General features: G+C 37.2%; 1 protein-coding gene across 1 annotated transcript in view; it reads left to right on the forward strand.

The window, feature by feature from the left end:
* Positions 1-22,496, forward strand: part of CAMKMT (calmodulin-lysine N-methyltransferase) — a 385,956-nt gene that overhangs the window by 300,397 nt on the left and 63,063 nt on the right. Inside the window, exons 4-5 of the mRNA XM_005296113.4 lie at positions 19,186-19,246; positions 22,180-22,234. Coding sequence (XP_005296170.1) covers positions 19,186-19,246; positions 22,180-22,234 — 116 coding nt within the window. The remainder of the gene's footprint in view (positions 1-19,185; positions 19,247-22,179; positions 22,235-22,496) is intronic.

Below are 22,496 nucleotides of genomic sequence, written 5' to 3' on the forward strand. Positions count from 1 at the left end.
GATACAGTATTGAGAAATACCTCTACTGTATCGCTTTTCAGTTTTCATGGAATAAGTAGATAGTAAACATAATGATTAGTCATAATGACTTATGAGGTTTCTGGATATAGCCATGTGTCTAATATGACAGACATTACATACTACTCTTTAAATTGATCCAGTGCCTACCACAAATAGTAAGGTTGTTTGCTTTTTGAAGCATGATATGTATTGGTGCTATGTGCCAGCTTACTAACTAATAGGTGAGAAAGGGAGATATGGCTCTTTTGTCCAAACAGAAGCATTGAATGCATTGCTTTTCTCTTATTTCTGAGGTGTGCGATCAAGTTCTAAAGACCATCTGCTTGGGTGCTCTAGCATTTCTCTTCCTCAGCCTGCCTAATATAGCTAAGGTGTATAGGGTGTATAGGGTGACCAGATGTCCCAATTTTAAAGGGACAGTCCCGATTTTTGGATCATTTTCTCCTATTACCCCCACCCCATGTCCCGATTTTTCACATTTGCTGTCTGGTCACCCTAAAGTACAACAGTGCCCTGGGATAACTTAGAACTCTGCCAGCAAGCTACATTTTTATAATTTTGTTCCTATTTTCTTTTCTGTCATCTTAGCAGTAGGTGAATAGATAGCTATGTGTTTGCCTTTTGTAAATTCTTCTAACTTAGTCACTCTTTCCTGGAGGCCCCTCTCCCCAATGACTATAGAAGAGTCCTTCAACTTTTGCTGCACCTAGTGTGCGGTACTGCAGCAATGCTATATAAATTCTGTGGCAGATATTCCCAAACTTGCATCAGTCTAGTAAGAGCCAGCTTGCTTCCAAACTTTCCAGCCAAATGAAAAATCCCAGCACTCATCTTTGCCCGTATTGAAATTGTCAGTTTGCTGAGAGCAAATAACTGGACTAATCTTTCTTTTGAATAAAGAACCTCAAAGGCTATCCTCAAACAGACAGTTGTAACTTCTTCCCCACACCATTGGACAGGTTACTGTAAAATGACTATATTGTATACGGCAGTGCAGTTGAGAGAAAAAATTATGAATAAGTTTTAAGTGGATAATTCTGTGGATTTGTAATAAATAGTAACAAAAATTGTAGCTAATTTTTTTCATAGAAGTCTTTGTGGATTCCCAGAATATCTGATTTTTGAGAGCATTCTTTTGGCTGAAATTAAAGTCACAAGGTGAAAGTGTAAATAAACATTCTAGATTAACTGCCACACTAGGCAATGGGAGAGCCCTAGTAAACACATCACCAAAAGATCTTGTTCTCTGACACTGAGCTTCAGCGGGTTATGGTAGCATTTGTGCATCTCCCTGGTGGAAAAAGAGGCTGTGGTTTGCATTGGTAATGTCAGGCAGGTCATGAAGATTTTTACAGTAGACAGAATTGGCAAAATAATGTTTGGCCCTAAGCAGTGATGATGAGATAAATTCTGCTGAAGTCCAGAAATATATTGGAAATTATTATTTTGTAGGGAGCAAATAATGATAATTCCAGAAACTCATGCATTTTACAAGACCCTTTGTGGTGAAAATAGTAAAAACTAATGTTCTACTACTAATAATAAACTACAAATGTTAAGGACATCTTGCATCCAGGAAGTCATTATCCCAGTGCCACTTATTTGTTTTTTACCTTTTTGCTCAGAACAATGGTAGTGGACCTCTGATGTCACCAGATCTGGCCTGGCCAGCTGTATGCTCCACTACCTGTTTGGTGTGTTATTCTGTGTTTGGAACTTGGTGTACAGTTACGTGCAGCACAAGATCAAGTCCAAAGTTATTGATGGGGTATCGGAGGAGGATGACTACAAGTTTCCACTATTCAGGCAGAATTAACAAGCTATTCGTCTTACTAAAGTCTTCTTAATTTTATTTAATTTTTTCTTTGTTATATAGTAGAGAAAAAGGTAAAGGAAGGGTAGAATGACTGGATTAAAATTGATTTTTTGGAGGGATGACAGTGTGAGGAATGGAATACAGTGCCAGTTTTCCCTGGGCTGCAACAGTATCATGTCTTCTGAAAAACACTGAAACAGTTCCACCTGTTTAGTAAGGTTATGCAACTAACTGTTGTGACTCAACAGCTATATTTTACGGAGCTTAATTTGGCAAATTTAAAATTTACGTATGTTCCATTGGCCTAGATATTCTTATGGTGGCCCTCACTGCAACTGATAATATGAGTTGAGACTGAATATTTTCATTTTTTCTGTGAGAATCAAGACTTCAAAGACTAATGGAATCTCAGAATGAAGCCCCCGCAAAATGGAACAGATGCATAGGTACTTGAACCTCTCTGATTGTAGCAGGCCTCTTCTCCAGGTGCAGAAAGAAAACAACAACAACAATAAAAATACAAACAGAAATGTTAAGACACTGTTCTGAAAATTTTTTTTAACTACTTGGGAAAAATCTGCCACACTACACTAAGATACTTAGAGACCATTTTCAAACTTTGCTATGGCTTCATTGCTGAGGTCTGGAATCTTCTTGATCAAAGGCAAATGTACAGATTGTCATCTTCTGCTCAGTGATCACTCAAAGTTTTTTGTTGTTGTTATTTGTTTTAGCCAAAGTGTTCTATCTGAGGGGTAGTCGTTTTGGGAGCAGGTAATTTTCCTGATCATCTTAACTAAAATACTACCTAAATTTCAATCTGTAAATGACTTTGACCTTAATTATGTGGCCTGGTTGGAGAAATGAAGGCTAATAAACCAAGTTACATACACTAGTTACGTTTCTTTTCCCTGTTAATAACAATTAGTAATCTATGCTCTTTCCCCTCATCTTTGGTATTAACCTTAAACAGTTCTCAAAAATGTTTTTGAGAAACAAAATATTATTTAGAGAGAAAAGAGCAATTTGTGGTTGTATATTTTGTTCATAGAAAAATGAGTCATGATATAGTAAGTGGACATTACTTGTCAGCCTTAGACTATGCCTTATGTTAGTTTTTAAAGTTCTTACATATTGTAATAGCTTTTTGAAAATGTATAGTCTTCTATCACTTTCTGGATCTAATAATGCATGTTAGAGTATGGAGTAGGTAGGCACAATCACACTAGAAGGAAAATGGATCAATTAAACGCAACCCCAAATTTCTTACTTAAAAGTTACATTCTTCTTGTGTCTTCATCATACAAAACGGATGTGCAGATGGAAAATGTGAATTTTAGTTATGGAAATAAATATAATAAATAATAATTTAAGACTTTGGCTATTAGATTACAGCATACAATTACCAAACATTTAATTGTCTAAAATTAAAATAAGTACTGTTAGTTTTATCCTTCAGGTAATGAACTCTTAACAAAAAGTAAATGCTTAGAATGTGCCAAGTTAGAAAATTAATTCTCACAGTGACAGAAGGTTGAGTATTTTTGCAAGCAGGAGTGAACTTCATATTCCAGTCTTTATTGCCTTGTACAAATAATATGTTGGAAGCAGACTAGATATTGTATACTATTTCAGTAAAATTTAGACTTGCCCATATTATCAGCAATATTCACAGTTGGTTCATAGCAGAATGCAAGCCATGCTTGTCTGTGAATAAATATCATTCTGACAGTGCAGGATGATAATTGCTCTGCCTGCACTTCCTTTGGCACCTACTGATCTCTGCTAAATGGTTGGGTAAAGCACATTTTTGTACGAATGTCAAGCACTTCTGATACTCTTTTATATTTAGTTTGAAGAAAATTCATGCTAAGCTGAGTGCCATTGCTGTCAATATCTTTATTAATTTCCTGAAATGACACAAATATAGTAGGTTTCCCCTTTTGTGTAGGAGACCTATTTTAAGCAAGGTTTCTTCTTTCTTTTTTGGAATGACAGACTGCTATGTATTGGGATATCAGGTAACTGACTTCAAATGGAAGACAAATTCAGTAAAGTGAAAATGATTGTGATAGTTCTCTAATTTCCCCCACAGTGTATGTAAAACTGACTTTTAAAGTGTTTAGTGGATAATGGATCATGTAAGGTCAGTGCTAGCCATAGCTGTTATGGCTATTATTTTCTCTTTTCATGGGAGGGTGCTCAGCAAAATGAGATTGTCACACTCTTTTTTGTGAGAGGACAGCGACAGACAGTTAAAAGCCTCTTCATGTAAGGATGTTATTTCATAAAGACACCAGCACTGGATTATCCCCTTCACTTTAAACTTCTGCCAGCTTGTACAAAGAGATAAAACAAAATAGCCCCAGTCCCAGGGGTGGAGAAGTGCTGGCCAGATCTGCCCATGTCCACAGCTTTCATTTTGATTAGTCACATGTGAGGAAAATTCACTTAGGCTGAGAGGTAAATTTAATACCAGTTATGCCCATGCTGTTCATATCACAACCATTTTCACATGATGCCACTTAATTCCCTAAGAAGCAGAAAGGTAAATCGGTGGCTGGCCAGCTAAGGTGTCATAATGCATTAGGACCAGGGCTCGCTGCAGGGGATAATGGTTCTGATTGCTGTTGACTCATGTCTCCACGAACTGCCTCATGTAAAATAAGTGACATTTAAAAGGCATCAAGATGTGAGAAGAGGTTAAAAAAAAAAGGAGAAGAAAAAGCACAGTACTAAACTTGCCACCTGAACGTAAAGTCCCTTTTTCACCCTAAGTGGTATAAAATGATAACTCAACATGCCATGGGTGACCTGCACTAAGCTTTTAACTTCCTGTCTTGTGTTTTTAGAGAAAATCTGTAAAATTGCTTCTGGGAACTGCTCCAACATATTATCATTTATTTTTTTTTATTTTTTTACTTTTATTCTTTTGCCCTGAGATATCAGCCTATTCATCTTTTTAAAAGCTTAAGGCTGAATCAAGTTGGGCAGTGGTATACAACAAGAGGCAGCCTCGTCTCTGAAGGCCCATTTAAGTCTATTTTTATAAAGAGAATCAAATTCCAGTTTACAGTAAGCATATGCTTCAGTTGACATCTGTTTCTAAGACTTGGATGCTTTGTTTGCATAACAGGCACCAATAAATGGCCTTGTTTTAAGTCTGCTCACTCAGTTGTATTTGGGTTGTTCAGCTGGGGATTTGAGTTGCAGCTGATCCCCTACCGTTCATAGCAGATAGGAAAGGGAAAAAAATCGGAGAAAGCCAGTGCTATTTATTAATGCAGATTTTAACATTCTCAATGAACCACTTACAGAGCGCTAGATGACAACCAAATCCTTGTTTGCTCAGGCAGACAAGAGGCGTATGCTTCAAAGTATTGAATTAAAGATTATAAAAGTTTTTGATATAATGTTTTCTTTTATGCCATTGGTCAGTTATTCAACTAAAAATATTCAGACTTGGGAAGAGCCTGTAAATGTTATACACTGAATGGATCATATGTGTAACAAATGTATTTACTCTGGCAACACATAAATATATAGTATAATAATAATTGATATTTTATATTGCTAGATTTAAATCTCCATAAGAATTTTACAATTCTGTCATCAAAATAATAAATAACAATAATAGTTATTGTTTCTTTATATAGGGTCATAAACATGACTGGTGTTTTACGTATACATAAGGCATGGTCCCTGCCCTGATGATGTTACAATCTAAAGTATATTAAGAGCACAGCTTATCTCCAGCTATTCCATTCTTAAGAAACAGGTGTGACATTTTTTCATGGAAAGGTGTTGAAAGAAAACTGATCGAAATGGATGCAAATGTATATGTTGCTTCCGCAACTTGTAAAATGCAGGCACTGTTGATTCAGAAGTAACATTTTGTTATAGTACATTTCCCTATCATCTATAATATAAAGTACATTTCAAGCATACAGAGGACAAAGCTATATTAGTCGTGGCACAACTGCTCATAACATCGTTTTTATGCATAGTACGGTACCTGTAGTGTGTTTATAGCAGTAATGTGAACACTCATTCTCTTTAGCATGCCGAACTTTTTTACCCCTCTAAATTATTGTATATATCTCTGTAATAGTTTACAGAATGTGCAACATTTTTCAAGTGGATTTACTTATCAACTTTTTCTAGTGGTACCAACAGCAGTAGTATGAAATGTATCTACTCCATTTACTCTTATCCAATGCACCTACTTTCTTTTTTCCCTTTAATTTTTATATATGGTAAAAATTTCATTGAAGAGAGATTTTAGATGACAGGGCTGTAATTTTAAACCCAATAGAAGAGGTGTAAGCAATTTGAGCTTAGCTGAAGCATAATCTTAGGTTGTCAAGAAGAAACCCATTCTCCCTATGCTAATCAATCAGTATATCAACCGACCAATCATCTCCTCAGCTTAGCATATATCCTAAGGTTTGATATATCTATTAACTGCCCATCATGTAGCTGGTCTCTGGATGATGAGATTCTCCCTATCTTGGCATTTGGAGGCAGACAACTGAGCTATCACAGCCGCGGATAAATACCAAAGTAGAGATTTCAGTTCTGTTCCTGAGAGCAAAGACAATCCAGGAATATAGAACCGATTCTCAGAAGAGAATACATTTTAAATTATTACATTTTCAACACTATGTTATGTGTGACAATTGTATATATTCATGATTTTTTCCAAAACAAAACCAGGAAATTACTCTTTTGTGACTGAAACTCTGCAGAATAAAATAAGTGCTGGAATTTGTTGTCAACTGCTAATTACAATAGCGATGACACACAAACAAATGATTGAATAAATAAAAATAAGGACTTCCCCCTATTATTAGTGTACTGACACTTTATTGACAAAGGAGAACTATATGAAAACACAGTGGCAAAATACATTTAATCGTGAAAAAAGAGCATTCATTTTAGAAGATTGCACACCTACCACTCCATTTTAAAAGTCACAAGCTCAAATCTCATTTAGAGAAAAATAATATAGCTATTGCATGAGCTGTCTGCTAATATGTGAGCTTGACATACAAGCTCAAGTGTTTCAAGAAATGTCTGAGTGAGAAGATCTGTAGAAACAGAGAACTTTTTGGCTTTGCGGTTACTGAAAGTCAGAGCATACCTCAAAGAATGAAGTGGCCTAAATTAGATATTGAAGCAGATTCTACCCAGAGGCCATTAGCACCACGGAACTGAACATGTACAGTGAAATCCTCATACTTAGACCACAATATTAAAAAGACACTGGGCCAGATTCAACCATTGTATAAGCAGGGCAATTCTGTTGAAGTCAGTGGAGTTGTGCCCACTTTCATCAGGACTCAATTTGATCCACTAACTTCAGGGCCTTCTCTTTGGTAGGCATTCATGGTGTTAATTAACCTGTTGTTTTGTACATCTAACATTTTAAACTAAAATATTAGAACTGATATTATTTATATCAAGAGAAAATCTTGTTGTTTATCCTTCGCTGAATTAAATCGCTACAGTTTTATAGTTGTTTGTTTTATATGATTGTTGGTGGGAGGAGGGGTTGCTGTTAGGTGGTTTTTTTTCCCCCTAAACAAAAAATTAGGACAAAATGAAGAGCAGCATAAGTCAATAGAGTACATTGTGGCTTTTTCATAGAGACTAGGCAAAGTACATTATTCTTGACTTAGGACACTTCTTCATCCCAGCATGAAAGAGTTGGCATTTATGCAATCCAGATCTTTTTCAGCTGAAAATTGGTAGCCCTGTGAGGTTTGGCGCAGTTTTGTTGCTCTCTTGCATCAGCTTTGACTTGGTAAATAATGATATGGCCAACTGAGTCAAAATTGCAAATGTTATTGCAGTTAAGTGAGAGATATGAAACAAATCTTTGAAAAGCATTTCTTAATTTTTGAAGCCTCTCTAGAAGCCAAATTCTGCTCCCATTGTCTTCATACTTCCCACCAAATGCACTTAAAATAATTCTAACAGTGATTTCAGTGGGAAGCATACACATGCGTTTGAGGGCACAATTTGCTCCTAAGTGGCATTGTCAGTGTAATACTGCTTTAATGAAGGCTACTTTGTCTCTCAAAAATACATTAATAAATGAATATTTCAAATATTGTACTAGATCCTCCGCTTGTGTACACTGATGATGCTGAGTTACACCAGCTGAAGATCTGGCCCATTGTATTTAGTGCTCATGAAAAGTGCCAGAGATTGAAGTCTATTAATTCTCAAAACAGGCACATCCGGGGCAACTGCAGTGCAAGCTCCCTCACACTGCCCCACGAATGCAGGTCTTCATGCTTATTTAGCCCTGGCTCTTTGGCAGAAGACTATTAAAAATGCTTTCACGCACTGAACGTGTCAGTGTTATTTTTCTTCTAATACTTCCAGTCTGGATTCAGATCTCACGCAGATCAATGTCAATACACGGCTGGGAATATTAGGAAGTGATTCACCCCTGGGCAGAGGTTCCACCAAGGAACGCTGCACCACTTAAATCCCATGTTAAGGGTGTCAGTGGGACTTAAATGGTATTAAAGCTTTCCAGGGGTCCTCTGCAGTCTAGTGAAAATGGTGTGGCTTTTAGCGAATGGCACAACATAGCATTGATTGCAGATGTAATTAGAAGGGAGAAAAGGTTGATTAAATATGGGGATCTGAATATTCCATGTGGAACACAGGGCACAGTCGCCTCTGCCAGAGCATAAGGCCCCAAATACTGTGGAATTCCCTTGCGCCAGGGGCTGGTTATCGAGAGGCTGCATAAGGAAACTCTACCCTTATGAACACTGTGGCTATCTCCAACAGCAACACAGATTGGGAAAGGCAGGGGCCAAACAAGTGGGTGATCTGTGTGGTGATCTATGTGGGGCATCCACTGGCTGATAAACCCTTCATCGTGAAACACAGCACAGTGAAACACAGAAGTCATTAGAATGCAAGGACTGTGGTATTTGTATGGATTAATAAAAAAAACAGATATTATAAGCACTCATCTGAAGCTGTGGATGCTTCTTCCAAAACTTAAAATTAATCCAAAAAAAAAAGGGGGGGGGGGCAAACACCTACACACAATCCCATATCAAACTACTTAGCTTGAGTGTTAGCACCTCCACAGTCATAAATAGATCCATCCCCCAAACTTTACAGTCCCAAATTAATAAACAACCCCATCCTTTTCAAATGTCCAAGGGAAAAAAAGTAATAATACAGTATTAGTAACCAAGGTTTGGATCTGTGATTGCTCTACAGGTTTTGAGTATTCTCTTCCCCTCTGCTAATTTTACACACCTGTGCCAAGCCTGTCTCCTGATACACATTGATTTCAGCCATACATAGCAAAATAAGAATATTGGAATTGACTAGGAACGGATACAAGCCTACAGCTGAGATAAATATGATTTATCCATAAGATATTGTGAATGCCTAGGAAGCACTCTTAGAAAATCCTCTTTTGTTTATAGACCTTTCTGTATGGGAAGCAAATACATATGCATATATTCAGAATTCATGACTACATGTTTAAATGAAAAAGCTATCAGTTCAGCTATCATAGAATATTTTCTCTTTACACTTCTCAAAATGAGTGCTCATTTAAATCAGATATTATGAAAACCCAATGGCTAATCCTAAATTCAGGTATACTACCACTCTAGCTAGACAGATTGCTACTTGATCATACTAAGATGCTCCCTTATCCATTATTGGATCTGAAAAAGAGGAGGATTAAGAATTATCTGACTTCTCAGTTAATGTGCAAATCATCTAAAAGCTCAGCTTAGGAAGGTCTTAGAATGCTATACAGCACTAAAATAATAATGTCTTAGAATTTTTAAAAGCTTAAATATACACTATCACATTTTAGAGTTAGTGTTATTGGAAAATAGAGTTTTGTGGTTTATATATAAGATATCCTTTTATCATCTCAGTGTGTTTTTATAGTTATATCTGAAAGTCTTGTAATTCTATTTTTAATTACCATTTTGTACTGCAATTCAAAGTTGTCACTTGGACAAACTCACTTTGCTGAAACTTAGTATCTAAAATGTAATACTTTCAATTGTGCAATGCAGACTAGAATGTTTGCAGTTTTTAGTTTTCCATAATATTAATATCTGGTATTTCCCTTTACCTTTGTATATGTTGGAAAAAATTACACTGAAAAGGTTGAAATACTTTTTTTTCCCATGTTCTGAAGAGAGGGGAGAGAATATGAACCGAAGACATGCTCTTAATGTTCCATCTTTGCATTTTTAGGCTAGCACTGCAGTTTGCTTTTGCAACATTCATTTTATCATTTCCATCATTCAGATATGTATACTTGCCTTTCAAAATCTGTGAAAAGTATTTAAAAAGAAAAGAGAAATTGTTAGTATTTCAAAACCCTATTATAATAAATTTTCAAATATGTCAGACACATCTTTGTTAAAATTAAACCAAGGATTGGTTTTGAGCGAATAGCCCTATATCCTTACAGATGCTGTGGATGGATGCATCTAAGCTGCTTATTATATTGATGGGTTTTGCTGCTCTGCAGCAAATGAAAACAGGCAGCTGCTTCCTCCATCAAAGCAAAAAGCAGCCTGAGTTTTTATTAAACGAGTGTTCATTTCTTCTATTGCCAAAATTCTTACACAAAACAAAAGAGCAGTTTTAGCACATTATTGCTTAACTAGACATGAACAACTGACAGCAAGTGATAAGCCTGTCTGCTTTTCACAACTGGTAATCATTTTTGGAATAGATGTTTTAATATAGTTGAATATAAAATTTTGTAATTTACATCTACAATGGTACGTAAATTTATAGATCCAGTTTGTTGCAGGAGAGTGAAGGCTATAATCACAAAAGGCTTGTTCCAGTGTTGTTTAATTTTTAATGACTATTTGAAAACTGGGCAAAGAAAACGAAATCAAATTCATTCATTTGAAAAAAGGTGTTAAAGACAATCATACAAGTAGGTTTGTACAGTTTGATGATTTTACGTATAGCTGTATATTTACAGCTTTTACTTGTTACTGTATTTCCACATCAGTTCCACACAGCCTCTTAAGTTTGTGCTATAAAAGAAATTTGCAGATTGCAGACCATCATGTTTCCCTCCTAGTCATGAATAATAATGAGGATGAAAGTGAGAGATATAGCGCTGAGGCCATTTTGCCAAGGCTGAAGATCTCAGCCAGTGCTTATACATATTTTTCAATGATCTGAATATCATAAATTCCACTGTAGATTGAGAGAAAGGCAAGGGTTTGTATAAAACATATGTGGAGAGGAAAAAGTGGGGAGATGTGTTCCTTTTTTTCTCTAGTATTCTTTTACCTTTTGAAACTCACTTGTGGCAGTTCCTGCTGTGGGAAGGGGAATATTGTCCCTCTGGTGTAGGCACAATTTGCTCCTCTTCACAGGACTTAAAGGAGGAGGTGGGTGAAGGTGGACAGAATTGACATGTAGAAAAGTTCAGGTGCAAGCTGATACTGGTAAATACTATTGAACACATTTGTTTTAAAAAAAAAAAACCCCTCACACAGTATATTTATCACCCAGCCCATTTAACAAGTGTACTTAGTCTAAACCTTTTAAAACTGGGCATTTAATGTTAGACACCTGGGATCAGATTTTCAAAAGAGCTCAACCCTCAGTAGCTACCCTTTTGAAAATCTGGCCCCCGTTGTGAGTGTGGAGACCTTGTGAAAATTTGCCTCCTACTTCCAATACCCTAATGAAAGTGACCCCTCCTTCAGAGATGCCATGCACCCACAGCTCCCATTAACTTTCACTGTAGTCTAAATGTGGATGTAAGTGCCTGAATTTAGGCCCCCAGGTTTGAAAATTATGAATTAAAACATTGTAAATGTTGACAAAACAACAACAGATGTTTAATCATTCCCTTCTCTACATTCCTGCCTACTTCATTTTACTATGCTGATCAGACTCCTGTGTTTGAGCTAGCATAAAAGGGATTTTGTATGATAAACTTTCTTTCGCTGACTCTAAAATTTTATGATATCTGAAAACTATTCATACCAGTAGTAACTTGTTATATCTATTTGTCCTTTTTCAGATACAGTCCACTGAAAGTGGGTACCTAGGCATCATGGATTAATGCACTAACCTTTCACTTACATTCCACTTTTGTGTGATATATGACCTAATTAGTGAAAATGAAGACTTTTGATCCTATCGTTGATCTCAGTACACATTTTTGGTGACATAAAAAAATTAGAGAAGGGCTCAAGCTGTGATATTTGGGCAATGTTTAGAGTTTGATCACTCTCTGTCTATTTTGTGTTTAGCTCTCACCATGCTGTTCATTCCCCACTTTCAGACTTTTTTTTCATTTGTAAGTGAATTTAGTGCTCAGTACTGAGGGACTGATAGCATTGGCTAAGGCCAGGCATAGGGCTAAGAGGCATTCTGCAATTTTCTCCATACAACTCTGCCATTATATCTCAATCTTGACCTGCACTATCAGTTCTTCTCCAGTCCTAGATCTCTCTTAAGCATACTATACACAGTCTCTCGTGCTAAATTGTGAGGCGGTGATGCACACAAAAGGAGATTGGAATGAGATCATCAAACTCATTTTCTATTGTGACCTATTGTAAACTAGGAGATGAATGTAAGGCAGGGTCTCTGGAGTTGAAAACAAAGAGTTAAACTTTTCATACCTTAAAAGTACAACTGTAAATATGTTACAATAAGAGTAAAAGGACACAGTTGTAAATTACCTAGAATATAAGCATACTAGTAATATAAGCATAACTAGTAACTAGCAGACATGTTTGTTTTTCTATATTTTTCTGCAGTTGAGGATAAAATGTATCTTGTAGCTGCTGTAAACCTAGGAATTACAGTGCATCTTCTTCCTTTTTGTGAATTTAGTGCACTTGAAAGGAACTGGATTGACAGCCCTGGAAACTGAAACCTTTTATCCACAGAATAGGTACAGCACAGGCAGTAATAAAGTTTCCCCGCGTTGCCCCAGCAATGTGCCTGAAACCTGATCTCTAGGGGTGAAAGAGTAGTTAATTCTCTGTGGCTCAATTCAATCCTTGGTACCTCAGCTGAGATTACCAATACAGTTGCCAGTTAGTACCAATGACTTTGGTAATTTTTATTGTGATACAGATACCTGTTCACTATGGATTGGACTGAGATTGTTTGGTGTAGCTGGGAGGTGGCACAGAGTTGCTACAGTGACCCTATACCTCCCAAGGATTCCCCCCTGTGCAGGGAGACATCCCATCTAGCTGAATCAGCTGGGTTTATGACTCTTTTGTGCCAGTGGAGCAGCGCAAAGAGGCAAATTGACTCCTTCTGTACAGATGTATATGTAAATATACTGGATATTGTATACTGAAAGTATTCTAACAATATGCTACTTTTTTGGAGAAGCTTTGTAACAGATTTCAGTCTGAGTTTTCAAATGTGTGACACTAGTCTTTAACATAAGTTGTTAAGAACCAAATAAGGGACAAGTAAAAATAGTGGATGAAGGATCTTTAAAAAGTGTTGGATAATTCCTTTCAACTGAAAGTTTTCTGTAATCTCCCGTTCATGGTTCGTCATTTTTCATGCCAATAACTGACTGTAATAGAGTAGGAACAACAGTAGGTTTGGTTTGCCTGAAATGATGATGTCCCTCACAATGAGATTGAGTTGCAAGTATTCCTTTCAGGCCTGCTTTAAATTCCTATTAGGCCACGTACCACTAAGGCTGCTAAAAGAGCTGCTGTGCTGAAACAGAAGGAATTGAACGCATCATTTCAGGGCACTGACTCTGCCATGGGTACTGTGGCAAAGGCAACTCCATTTGAGCATCCTTAGGGTAGCATGACTTCTTTAGCTGCTCTTTCTCTATAGGGGAGGGAGGATTTTTGTTGTCATTTAAGCACAGAACTATGAATCAGGAAATGTGGGCTTTATTCCTGGCTGTGCCATAGACTTATTGTGGGACCTCCTTGAGCAAGTCACCTAATCTCTGTGCCTCAATTCTCCATCTGTAAAACAGGGATAATAGTACTCATGACTTCAAGGGATTCTTGTGAGCCTAAGTCCAGTAATGTTGGCGAGGTGCTCTGATACAATGGTATGGCAATGAGTGCTAGAGAAATATGTACAAATAAAATAAACATCACGTCCTTCACCACCCCTCCCATCTAGTAATTAAGGTGCTCACATGCCAGTACAGTCATAATGAGCATTGTAGATACTAGAGCCAGTAGTTCTGGCAGTGTAGTGCACCTCTTCTGGCAATCACTGCAAAAGAATCAGGGTGGAGTGGAGCAAAGGACTACTTTGCATCAGCAAGCCAAAGGAAGTTGCAGTGTGCATAAAGGCAGCACAGCAGCTGTATTCCTGGGAATTCTGGGCGGCTTTGTGCTGAGGCACAGTCCCTCTCCTAAATCTCAATGAGTACTGTACATCTACACATGCACAAACACACCTTGACATGAAGGGGAGCTGTAAAGTCCAATAGAGCCATTGCCTATTTTTTCCTGCACAGCTGTTCTGATGTGAAGAGGTGCAGTTATTCTCGTACATGCAAAGGTGTAAGTTTGTAAACAAGCATTTGCAAGTGTAAAAGCAGTAGTAATTGCACATCCAAATAGGTGCCCATCCAATTTTATGCATGTAAAATCAGAGGCATCTTTTTGTTAATTGTACCCAGAAGTCTTTACAGTATGTTTGCATGAAACAAAACCCATATGCACATGTATGTGTATGTTTGTATAGCAGGAAGTAATAGATAATATTTTTGTCTCTGAAGAATTAGTGCTATATGCTAACTACTGTGGATTTTGACATTGTATTATAACAGAACTGAGCATTTATTTTCTTTTTAAACAGAAACTATACTATTTTATAGTTTGACTATGTTACAAATGTAGGTCGCAATGTTGAAAAATGTAGGTCAGAATGAAAGAGTAGAAGGCAGAGTGCAAACTCCTCCACCTGGATGTTTAAGCTTATCCCTTTTCTAAAAGCAGTCAAAGAGGCTTACTTACCTGTTCAGGCAAGAGAAGCTTTTCCTTTTACTAAAATTAACAAAGGTATTCTTGCTGCTGGCTTAGTTGGTAGCACAGTGTGCTTCCACATTTGAGACCTGAGTTCGTGAGAGACCTTCTGACTCTTGCTTCTTTAGCTGGCGGTATCTTGGATCATTATGGAGGTGATACTTTCCCCTAAGGGGGACGAGAGAGGTGCAGTGTGTGTTGCTAGCAGCTGGTTATAGAATGGCACTTTTGTTTCAGAAAACGCTGTTTCCTTTCTCCCAGTGATGGGGTAAGTGGTGTATAAACAGCTGCTACCACCAGGAAGTAGGTATTAACACAATGTGGTGGCAGGGTGAGGGAACTGGTATCCAATAGTAAAAGATTTGGTGAATACTTTGACTTCAGTCAGGATGTGTTTTCAATCAAAGCCACATCAAAGTGAGAAGCATTTGATTTTGGACAATGGGCGACAAGCTCAGACACTCAGGGCCCTCTGCTACAAAAACAAGTATTTTTTAAGAGTCATTTAGACTCAAAGTTTGCTATAAACGTTTTTTTAATGTGGATTGTAGAGTATTACAAATGGTCTTGAATTAACCACTTATTCACTAAACACCAGAAACCACTGTTGTTGCTTGAGTACACACCTATCAGTTGCAAACTGAAACATTCTTATATTAGTTACTTAAATACTTAAATAGTTATTATATTCAATGTAAAATCTGTCATTTTAACATATTTCAGTGCTCAAAAAAAAAAAAGAGAGAAAATCCTCTAGCATCCTTAGTGTACATATTGCTGAGAAATGGGTAAGTGTGTATGAATATGTGATTTTTTTTAACCCTGGTGTATATAAGAAAAATAACAGATTTTCAGACACCATGTAAATCTGAATTACAGTGAACTGTACAAATAATAATGTTCCTTCAATGCTTTTGGTAGGTATGTGAACCAACACTAATTAAAATATTAAATTTTACATATCTGATCTCTTTTTATTCAGAAATGGCTTACCAACTGTGTATATAAAATGCAAAGCAAGAGTAACCAGCTGAGGGAAACTGAGGGCAGCAATTGAATGAACTGGAACGCTCTTGAGGATGAGAGTCAGGCTGCACAGTGATTTAGAGAAGTGTTGGCCAAGTGTTGGCCCTGGGGCAAAAATCCATTCTTATAAAATGAGTTATGATCTCTTTTATGACTCTGAAGAGCTGAAAGGATTTTTCAAAATATATGATCTGAAAGATCCACATACATAGTAAGTTTTATACTCAATTTATTTGTCTGGATCCTTCAGTAGGATGGAAGGACTAAGGCCTTGTCTACACTGCGCTGTTATGAGGACTACAGGAGGTGTGAATTGCAGAGCACACCAAAGAGTTGTTCTCTAACTGTCCTGTATGGATGCTGCAGGCATGAACTAAAAAGTACCTAGTTCACGTTATGGTAGTTCTCTTTCAAACAGGGTTACATTAACGTGAACTAGATACCTTTCCATTCATGCCAGCAGCGTACACACAGGGCAGTTAGAGTGCAACTCTTTGGCATGCTTTGTAATTCACACCCCGCAGTCTACACTGTGGTACTGTGTAGACAAGCTCTGAGTTTACCCTGCCAGAATCTGTTTTAACATACTAGATAATGTGTATATGTACCACTGCCTTCTACTGGATAGAATATCAAACTTATTCAGATATGTATGTGATTGTGTGTCTCTGTTGACTGCAGCGCATCAAGGATATGAACCCCAATGTTAATATAGCTAATGGAGAGTTTCCTATAGCTAAGAAACACTGTAAGTTAGCACCATCTTGTAGGTTTCCCATTGTGGGTTTATGTCGGATCTTGGTTGTCTATTGATCTTGTAAGCTGCAAAGGGCATGGACTGTGCCTTCCTTTGTGTGCTATATGTCACTGAGTCCATTGTTTTGGTGCTTAAGAAATAATAGATAATAATAATTAATAACCCATGTTGTGGGGACCTTGGTTTTTTTTTATTAGAAGGTTCAGAATTCAATTGCTATTAATGACCAAAAGTTCATACACGCTGTGCAAAATACCTGAAAATGTTAAAGTCTACATAGCTATGGAATCATTACAATTAGCACTTGATGGTTGGTTCTGAAATCTTCTTTCTCCCGTATCTGAGGTTTACTGCTTTGCCTGCCCTGGGAGTATATAATGGACTGTCTAATGAAAATGTGTATCACTGCATTCTGCTGATTGGAACTGGCCCACATGGGACATATAAGGCCTATTACTACAACAACTAATGAAATGTGTGGAATATGATGACCCTATAGTATCTGTAGCCACAGAATTATTACAATGTGGTAACAGCTGGTTATTTCAAACTATTAAGACATTTGCTGGGGAGAATTACTGGGAGTCTCTAAGGACGATATTACTCGTGTTTCCTTCTTCAAGTCATTTCCTAGTTTCAGGGAACTTTGAAATGAGGAAATAGAAAAAGTTTATGCACTGTTGAAAAAATCACAAGTTGCTATTTGTTGAATAACCTTTTTACTGTCTCTAAGAATTGAGTGGGTGTTTTTGTTGTGAGTGGAACCCTTTTCCGGAAGTCTTATCCAAAAATAGGAACTTTGGGTCTTTCTACCTTTTTAATTTCAGGCAGACTATTTTCCAGTGTCACCCCACCTCTTTGCTTATGGGTGCTTTGAATTATAGACTTTCACTGTAGTCCCATGAGATTGCAGTGTCACTTTTAGGGCATGTGGGAGTGCACAAAACGTAGGCATAAACTTCCTCTTCCCGTTCACCTCCCCAGCAGATAAGAGTATATGATCTATGAAGTTCTTAGTTCCAAACAGGCATCGTTTGCTTCTGAAGCCAGGTCACTCTCATGGAAAGCTAGTAGGCCAGCCCAAGCTGTGACTTATGAATTGATATATAGGAGTGTTCTTTCACTACCAATAATAATGGAGATAAAAACACACAAATATAACTTTGCCACAGAGTCACTGCATGTTTCATAACTGAATATAATTCAATTGAAAAAGTTAGAAGTTATTCTCTATTCTTTTTTGGATGTATAAATGGGAGTAGTGAATAGAAATTTGGAAATGATTTTACCTCTGTATATGGCTTTGGTGAGACCAATACTGAAATATTGCATCCACTTGTGGTCTTCATGCCTTAAAAAGGAAATTGAAAAATGGAGGGGGTGCAGAAAAGAGCCACAAAAATAATTCAAGGACTGGATAAAATGCTTTACAATGAGAGACTTAAAGAGCTCAATCTGTTTAGTTTATGAAATAGAAGATTGAAAGGTGACTTGAGAACAGTGTATAAGTACCTTCATGGGGAGGAAATACAAGGTACTAAAGGACTCTTTAATCTAATGCAGAAAGGCATAACGAGAATCAGTGGCTGGAAGCTGAAGCCAGACAAACTCAGATTAGAAATTAGATATACACTTTGAACAGAGAGAATGATTAATCACTGAAGCAGACTATCAGGGAAATGGTGGATTCTTCATCTTTTGATGTCTTCATATCAAGTTGGGATGCCTTTCTGGAAGAGATGCTTTAGTCAAACAAGTTATTGGTTCAATACAGGAGGAATTGGATGAAATTGAATGGCCTGTGATATACAGGAGGCCAGACAATGATCTTATGGTCCCTTCTGGTCTTAAACTCTATGAATGTATTAATTTGTTGCCTACCAATAGTTACTGAGGCTGAAAATGTCAAATATATGGTATAAAACTGATGTTTCTTAGAATTTGATTTTATTTAATGTTTATAATGTTGATGCTGGTGCCTAATTTTTAAACAAGTAGACAGCTATGGATTAGCCTTGCCGATGTTCATATAAAGTCTGTTGCTGGGTATCTTAGGCTTTGATTACACTGGAACTTTGTTGGTAAAACTTCTGTCGTTCAAGAGTGTTAAAAAAAACACATGCCGAACGACAAAAGTTTTACCGATGAAAAGTGCCAGGGTGACAGCGCTTTGTCGGCAGGAGCGCTCTCCTGCTGACAAACCTACTGCCGCTCGTTGTGGGTGGATGTTTTTTGTTGGCAGGAGAGCTCTCTCCTGCTGACAAACAGCAGCTACACTGCGCGCATTTTAGCGGCACGGCTGTAGCAGCACAGCTGTGTCGCTAAAAGGTGGGTAGTGTAGACAAAGCCTTAGAAGCATTGCTATTGTAAGTCTGGTTCTTTTTTTTATTCTCTGATACTGTGGCATATTTTAAAAATAAAATAAAAAATCCAGTAAAAGATCGGTTTGGTACAGATCTAAAAAACAGCTATTAAATATTAATGACACCTTTCAGAAGAAAAAATATCTATTCTAAAAAAGGAAATATCTTTATGTTTTATAGGTATCTGGCCTTCTGAAGAGGTGCTAGCTTTCTACTGCCTCAAGCAAAATCAAATGTTCAGGTACACAGAATTGAACATAAAAGATGCTTTCCAATCCATTAGTTTTATTGTATTTACATGGTAAAGATTGCTATGATTTAAATCTTCAGATTAAATTTAAAAAGTTCAAGGTGAAAGCATGTTGCTTGTAACAAAGAATTTTGAGCTGCCTTTGGGTATTAATATTGCACAGCAAGCTTTTTGTTATATGTCAAAGACTTTTGATTTCCACTCAAGGCGTTTTATTCCACTTTGATTTTTGGGAAACAAAAGTGAAGCTCCGATCGATCATTACTGATTGTGAAGGTCAGGAAAAATAAAAGACACTCTTTAGACGGATTTCTGTTGGGAAAGCAAGCAAAGTATTATCTGATAAACTACATCATATTCATATTATGTAGTGATGCACGTGTACTCCGTTCCTGGGTCATTCTGCATTTTATGTATTTAATTTTTCCCATATTTATATAACATGCCTATCAAACACTTGCTAGCCACTCTTACAGTAATAAAAAATAAATCAAGCCCTACATTCTTTCCACTCTTCTGGGGATGTAGAAGGCCCTGTGCTCAGCGGAATCCCTGCAGTTCCATTGTACAGGAGCAATGGTGTAGGGTTTCGGTTGTAGGTGGAGTCCATCTGTACACAAGCTCCCTACACAGTTGTGAACAACTGTTCTTTGAGGGTCAGGTGGAGACAGGCAGGAGCAAAGCTAATGGATTTATCACTGCTTATATTCACCAATCATTGACCCTGGCCTTCATAAGGCAGTGCAAGACCCGAGGAGGTTACTTCAGCCTTGATAGCAGCAACAGAGCTTCTCCATTCTGTTCCCCAGCCTGGCATAAAGGCTTCCTCTGTCACTTGCCCCACAGAGTCACTTTTCCCCAATGGCTGGTTCAGCCAGCTACTTGTCCTGCCGGTTGCCTGTTACTGATCCATGTTGCACACAAGGTACTACGATGGGTGTGCACTATGGATCACTGTATTCCATTTTTTAAAAATCTGCCTCTATAAAAGTCCCTAAGTCTGGGTGTAATACTCAGAGCTGCTGAGCAATCAAAACATCCATTAAAGCCAATGGCAGTTTCACCTAGTCATCCCTTGTCAGGATCAGGCTTTCTGTGCAGTAAACTCAAAGTTGATAGGTTTTCCATATAGGTTTTAATTTTCATTTTATAAGAATCACCGAATCTATATTTACTTCACTGACTGGTTCCAAAGAACTGTTAATCCTCATCATGCATGTTTGAATAAGCGCTCATATATAAGACTATATATGTAAATACATATAATATGCATTTACATTATTGGTTCAATAATACCCTTTTTTAAAATTTATTGGGTACATACTGGATTGTAATTGCTGTAAAGGATAATAACTATTAAATGCAAAATGTGGATTGTACGTTTTTTCATTAAACACTAGCTGTTTAAAACCCTAAACCTAAAGAAAAAAACTGTGAGAAAATAATCTTATAAGATTAAAATTAAATTAAAAACATTCTTATAAGATTTTATAGAAACAATGAAATACAAATACATTCAGAGTGTAAGCTGCAGACTTTGTCTATTTTTAATTCTACTTATTGTGTTTAGGCATTGTTTGGGATCCCAAATATGTTTATATTTTATAGAGTGATGTTTACATCACTTCCATAAAACCAGTGGTCTTTATGCAAGTGAACTGTGCAGGGTCTAAGGGAAACAAATCCATCCCATTCCCACATGGATTGGGTGTCAGTGTGTGGGGATGCAGCAGAGAGATTTATATGGCTGGACTAGTGGACACAGTCCCTAAAAATCACTTGTACTGTCTGTTGGAAAATTATTTTTTCCCACCAAAAAATTGAATTAAAACCAATTTCTTTGTGTTGTTTTCATCAAAAAATTTCAGGTTTTTCATTTTTTCAACAAAAATATCAATTTAATTGAAAAGCCATTTTCTGTCCAAAATGTTTCAGTAGAAAATTTTCTACCAGCTATAATCACTTGCCGTAGGTGTAATTGGAAATCCCATGATCCCACCCTCAACACTGCCCTATATGCTGACCTAGGTGATGTCAGCGCACAGTCACCCTCCTACCCTCCTCGCCAGCATGCCATCGGTTTGGAGACCGCGCTAATGTGAACATTCTATTGATGGCTCCCCCCATGCAGCTCCCATCATGCAGGTTCTCCACACTAAAGTATATTTCATCCATATAGATAGCACATATGTTATTATTATTGGTAATGCCAGTGCACAATAGGCTAATTTAAGAACAGCATGTCACAGCAGATATTTAGCCTTAACTCTGAGTTCTCTTGCTTTTCTGGGTTCAGATTAGGCTCTTGACATTACCTTACCTTAGTTTTCAGTGGTTTAACTGTACATTCTTTGAGTATTGTTTGTATATCATTTGCAATTTAAGTGCTACTTGAGAAATCTAAATACTTCATGTGTAAGGTATGTGGCTTGTTTTAAAATTTGTTGTATTTTTTTCAAAATATAAAGAATTTACTAGATAAAGCTGTATGTCTATATATAGATATAAATAATATTCATTTCCCCATTTACTTGTCTAACTGTTTTTGAAAGAATGAATGTGGATTAACAATGTTATCCTTTCCTAACAATTATCTTTCGCTACTCTAGCTAGTTTAGTTCTAAAAGACAGCGCCATTGACAAGGGGAAAAAAGGGAACCTTCTCAGATTTTTCAGCTCAGCGGTGGTAATGTTGCACTGAACACTAATGAGGGAACCCCTACTGATTTGCCTGCTTTGTGACTTTTCTATTTCATAATTATTTTTAAAACGCAAACGACATGAGGTAGCCTAGTCATGTCTCTACAACTTCCTGGTAGCTCAGTTCGTACTGCAGATGGCAATTTGTTCTTGTAACATATATGTCTCTCTGACCATTTTCATCTAATTTGTATGGGTTCTACCATTTCCTTTCTCTCTTTCAGGGACCTTGCTGTGTGTGAGCTAGGGGGTGGCATGACATGCTTGGCTGGGCTCATGGTAGGTCTTTTCTCAATTCCAATCCCATTCAGAAGGAGGAACAAAAGAAAAAATGTTCCAGTGCCTCCAACTGCTGGGTCAGAGAACTGTCAACAGCATCAGCTGCAGTCAAGCTGCAGAGTCTTGAGAGACCTTCTAGATTGACTTGCTTTCGTATCATATTGATTTTATGGTTGCCTCGATGAGCAGAAACATTTTACCTCAGTGTAGTCAATATCTCTTGTTGTGACATTCCAGGCCACGTACGGTCTGTCTTTCATTG

The sequence above is a fragment of the Chrysemys picta genome, chromosome 3 (assembly GCF_011386835.1).
Source record: "Chrysemys picta bellii isolate R12L10 chromosome 3, ASM1138683v2, whole genome shotgun sequence".
Classification (NCBI taxonomy): Eukaryota; Metazoa; Chordata; order Testudines; family Emydidae; genus Chrysemys; species Chrysemys picta.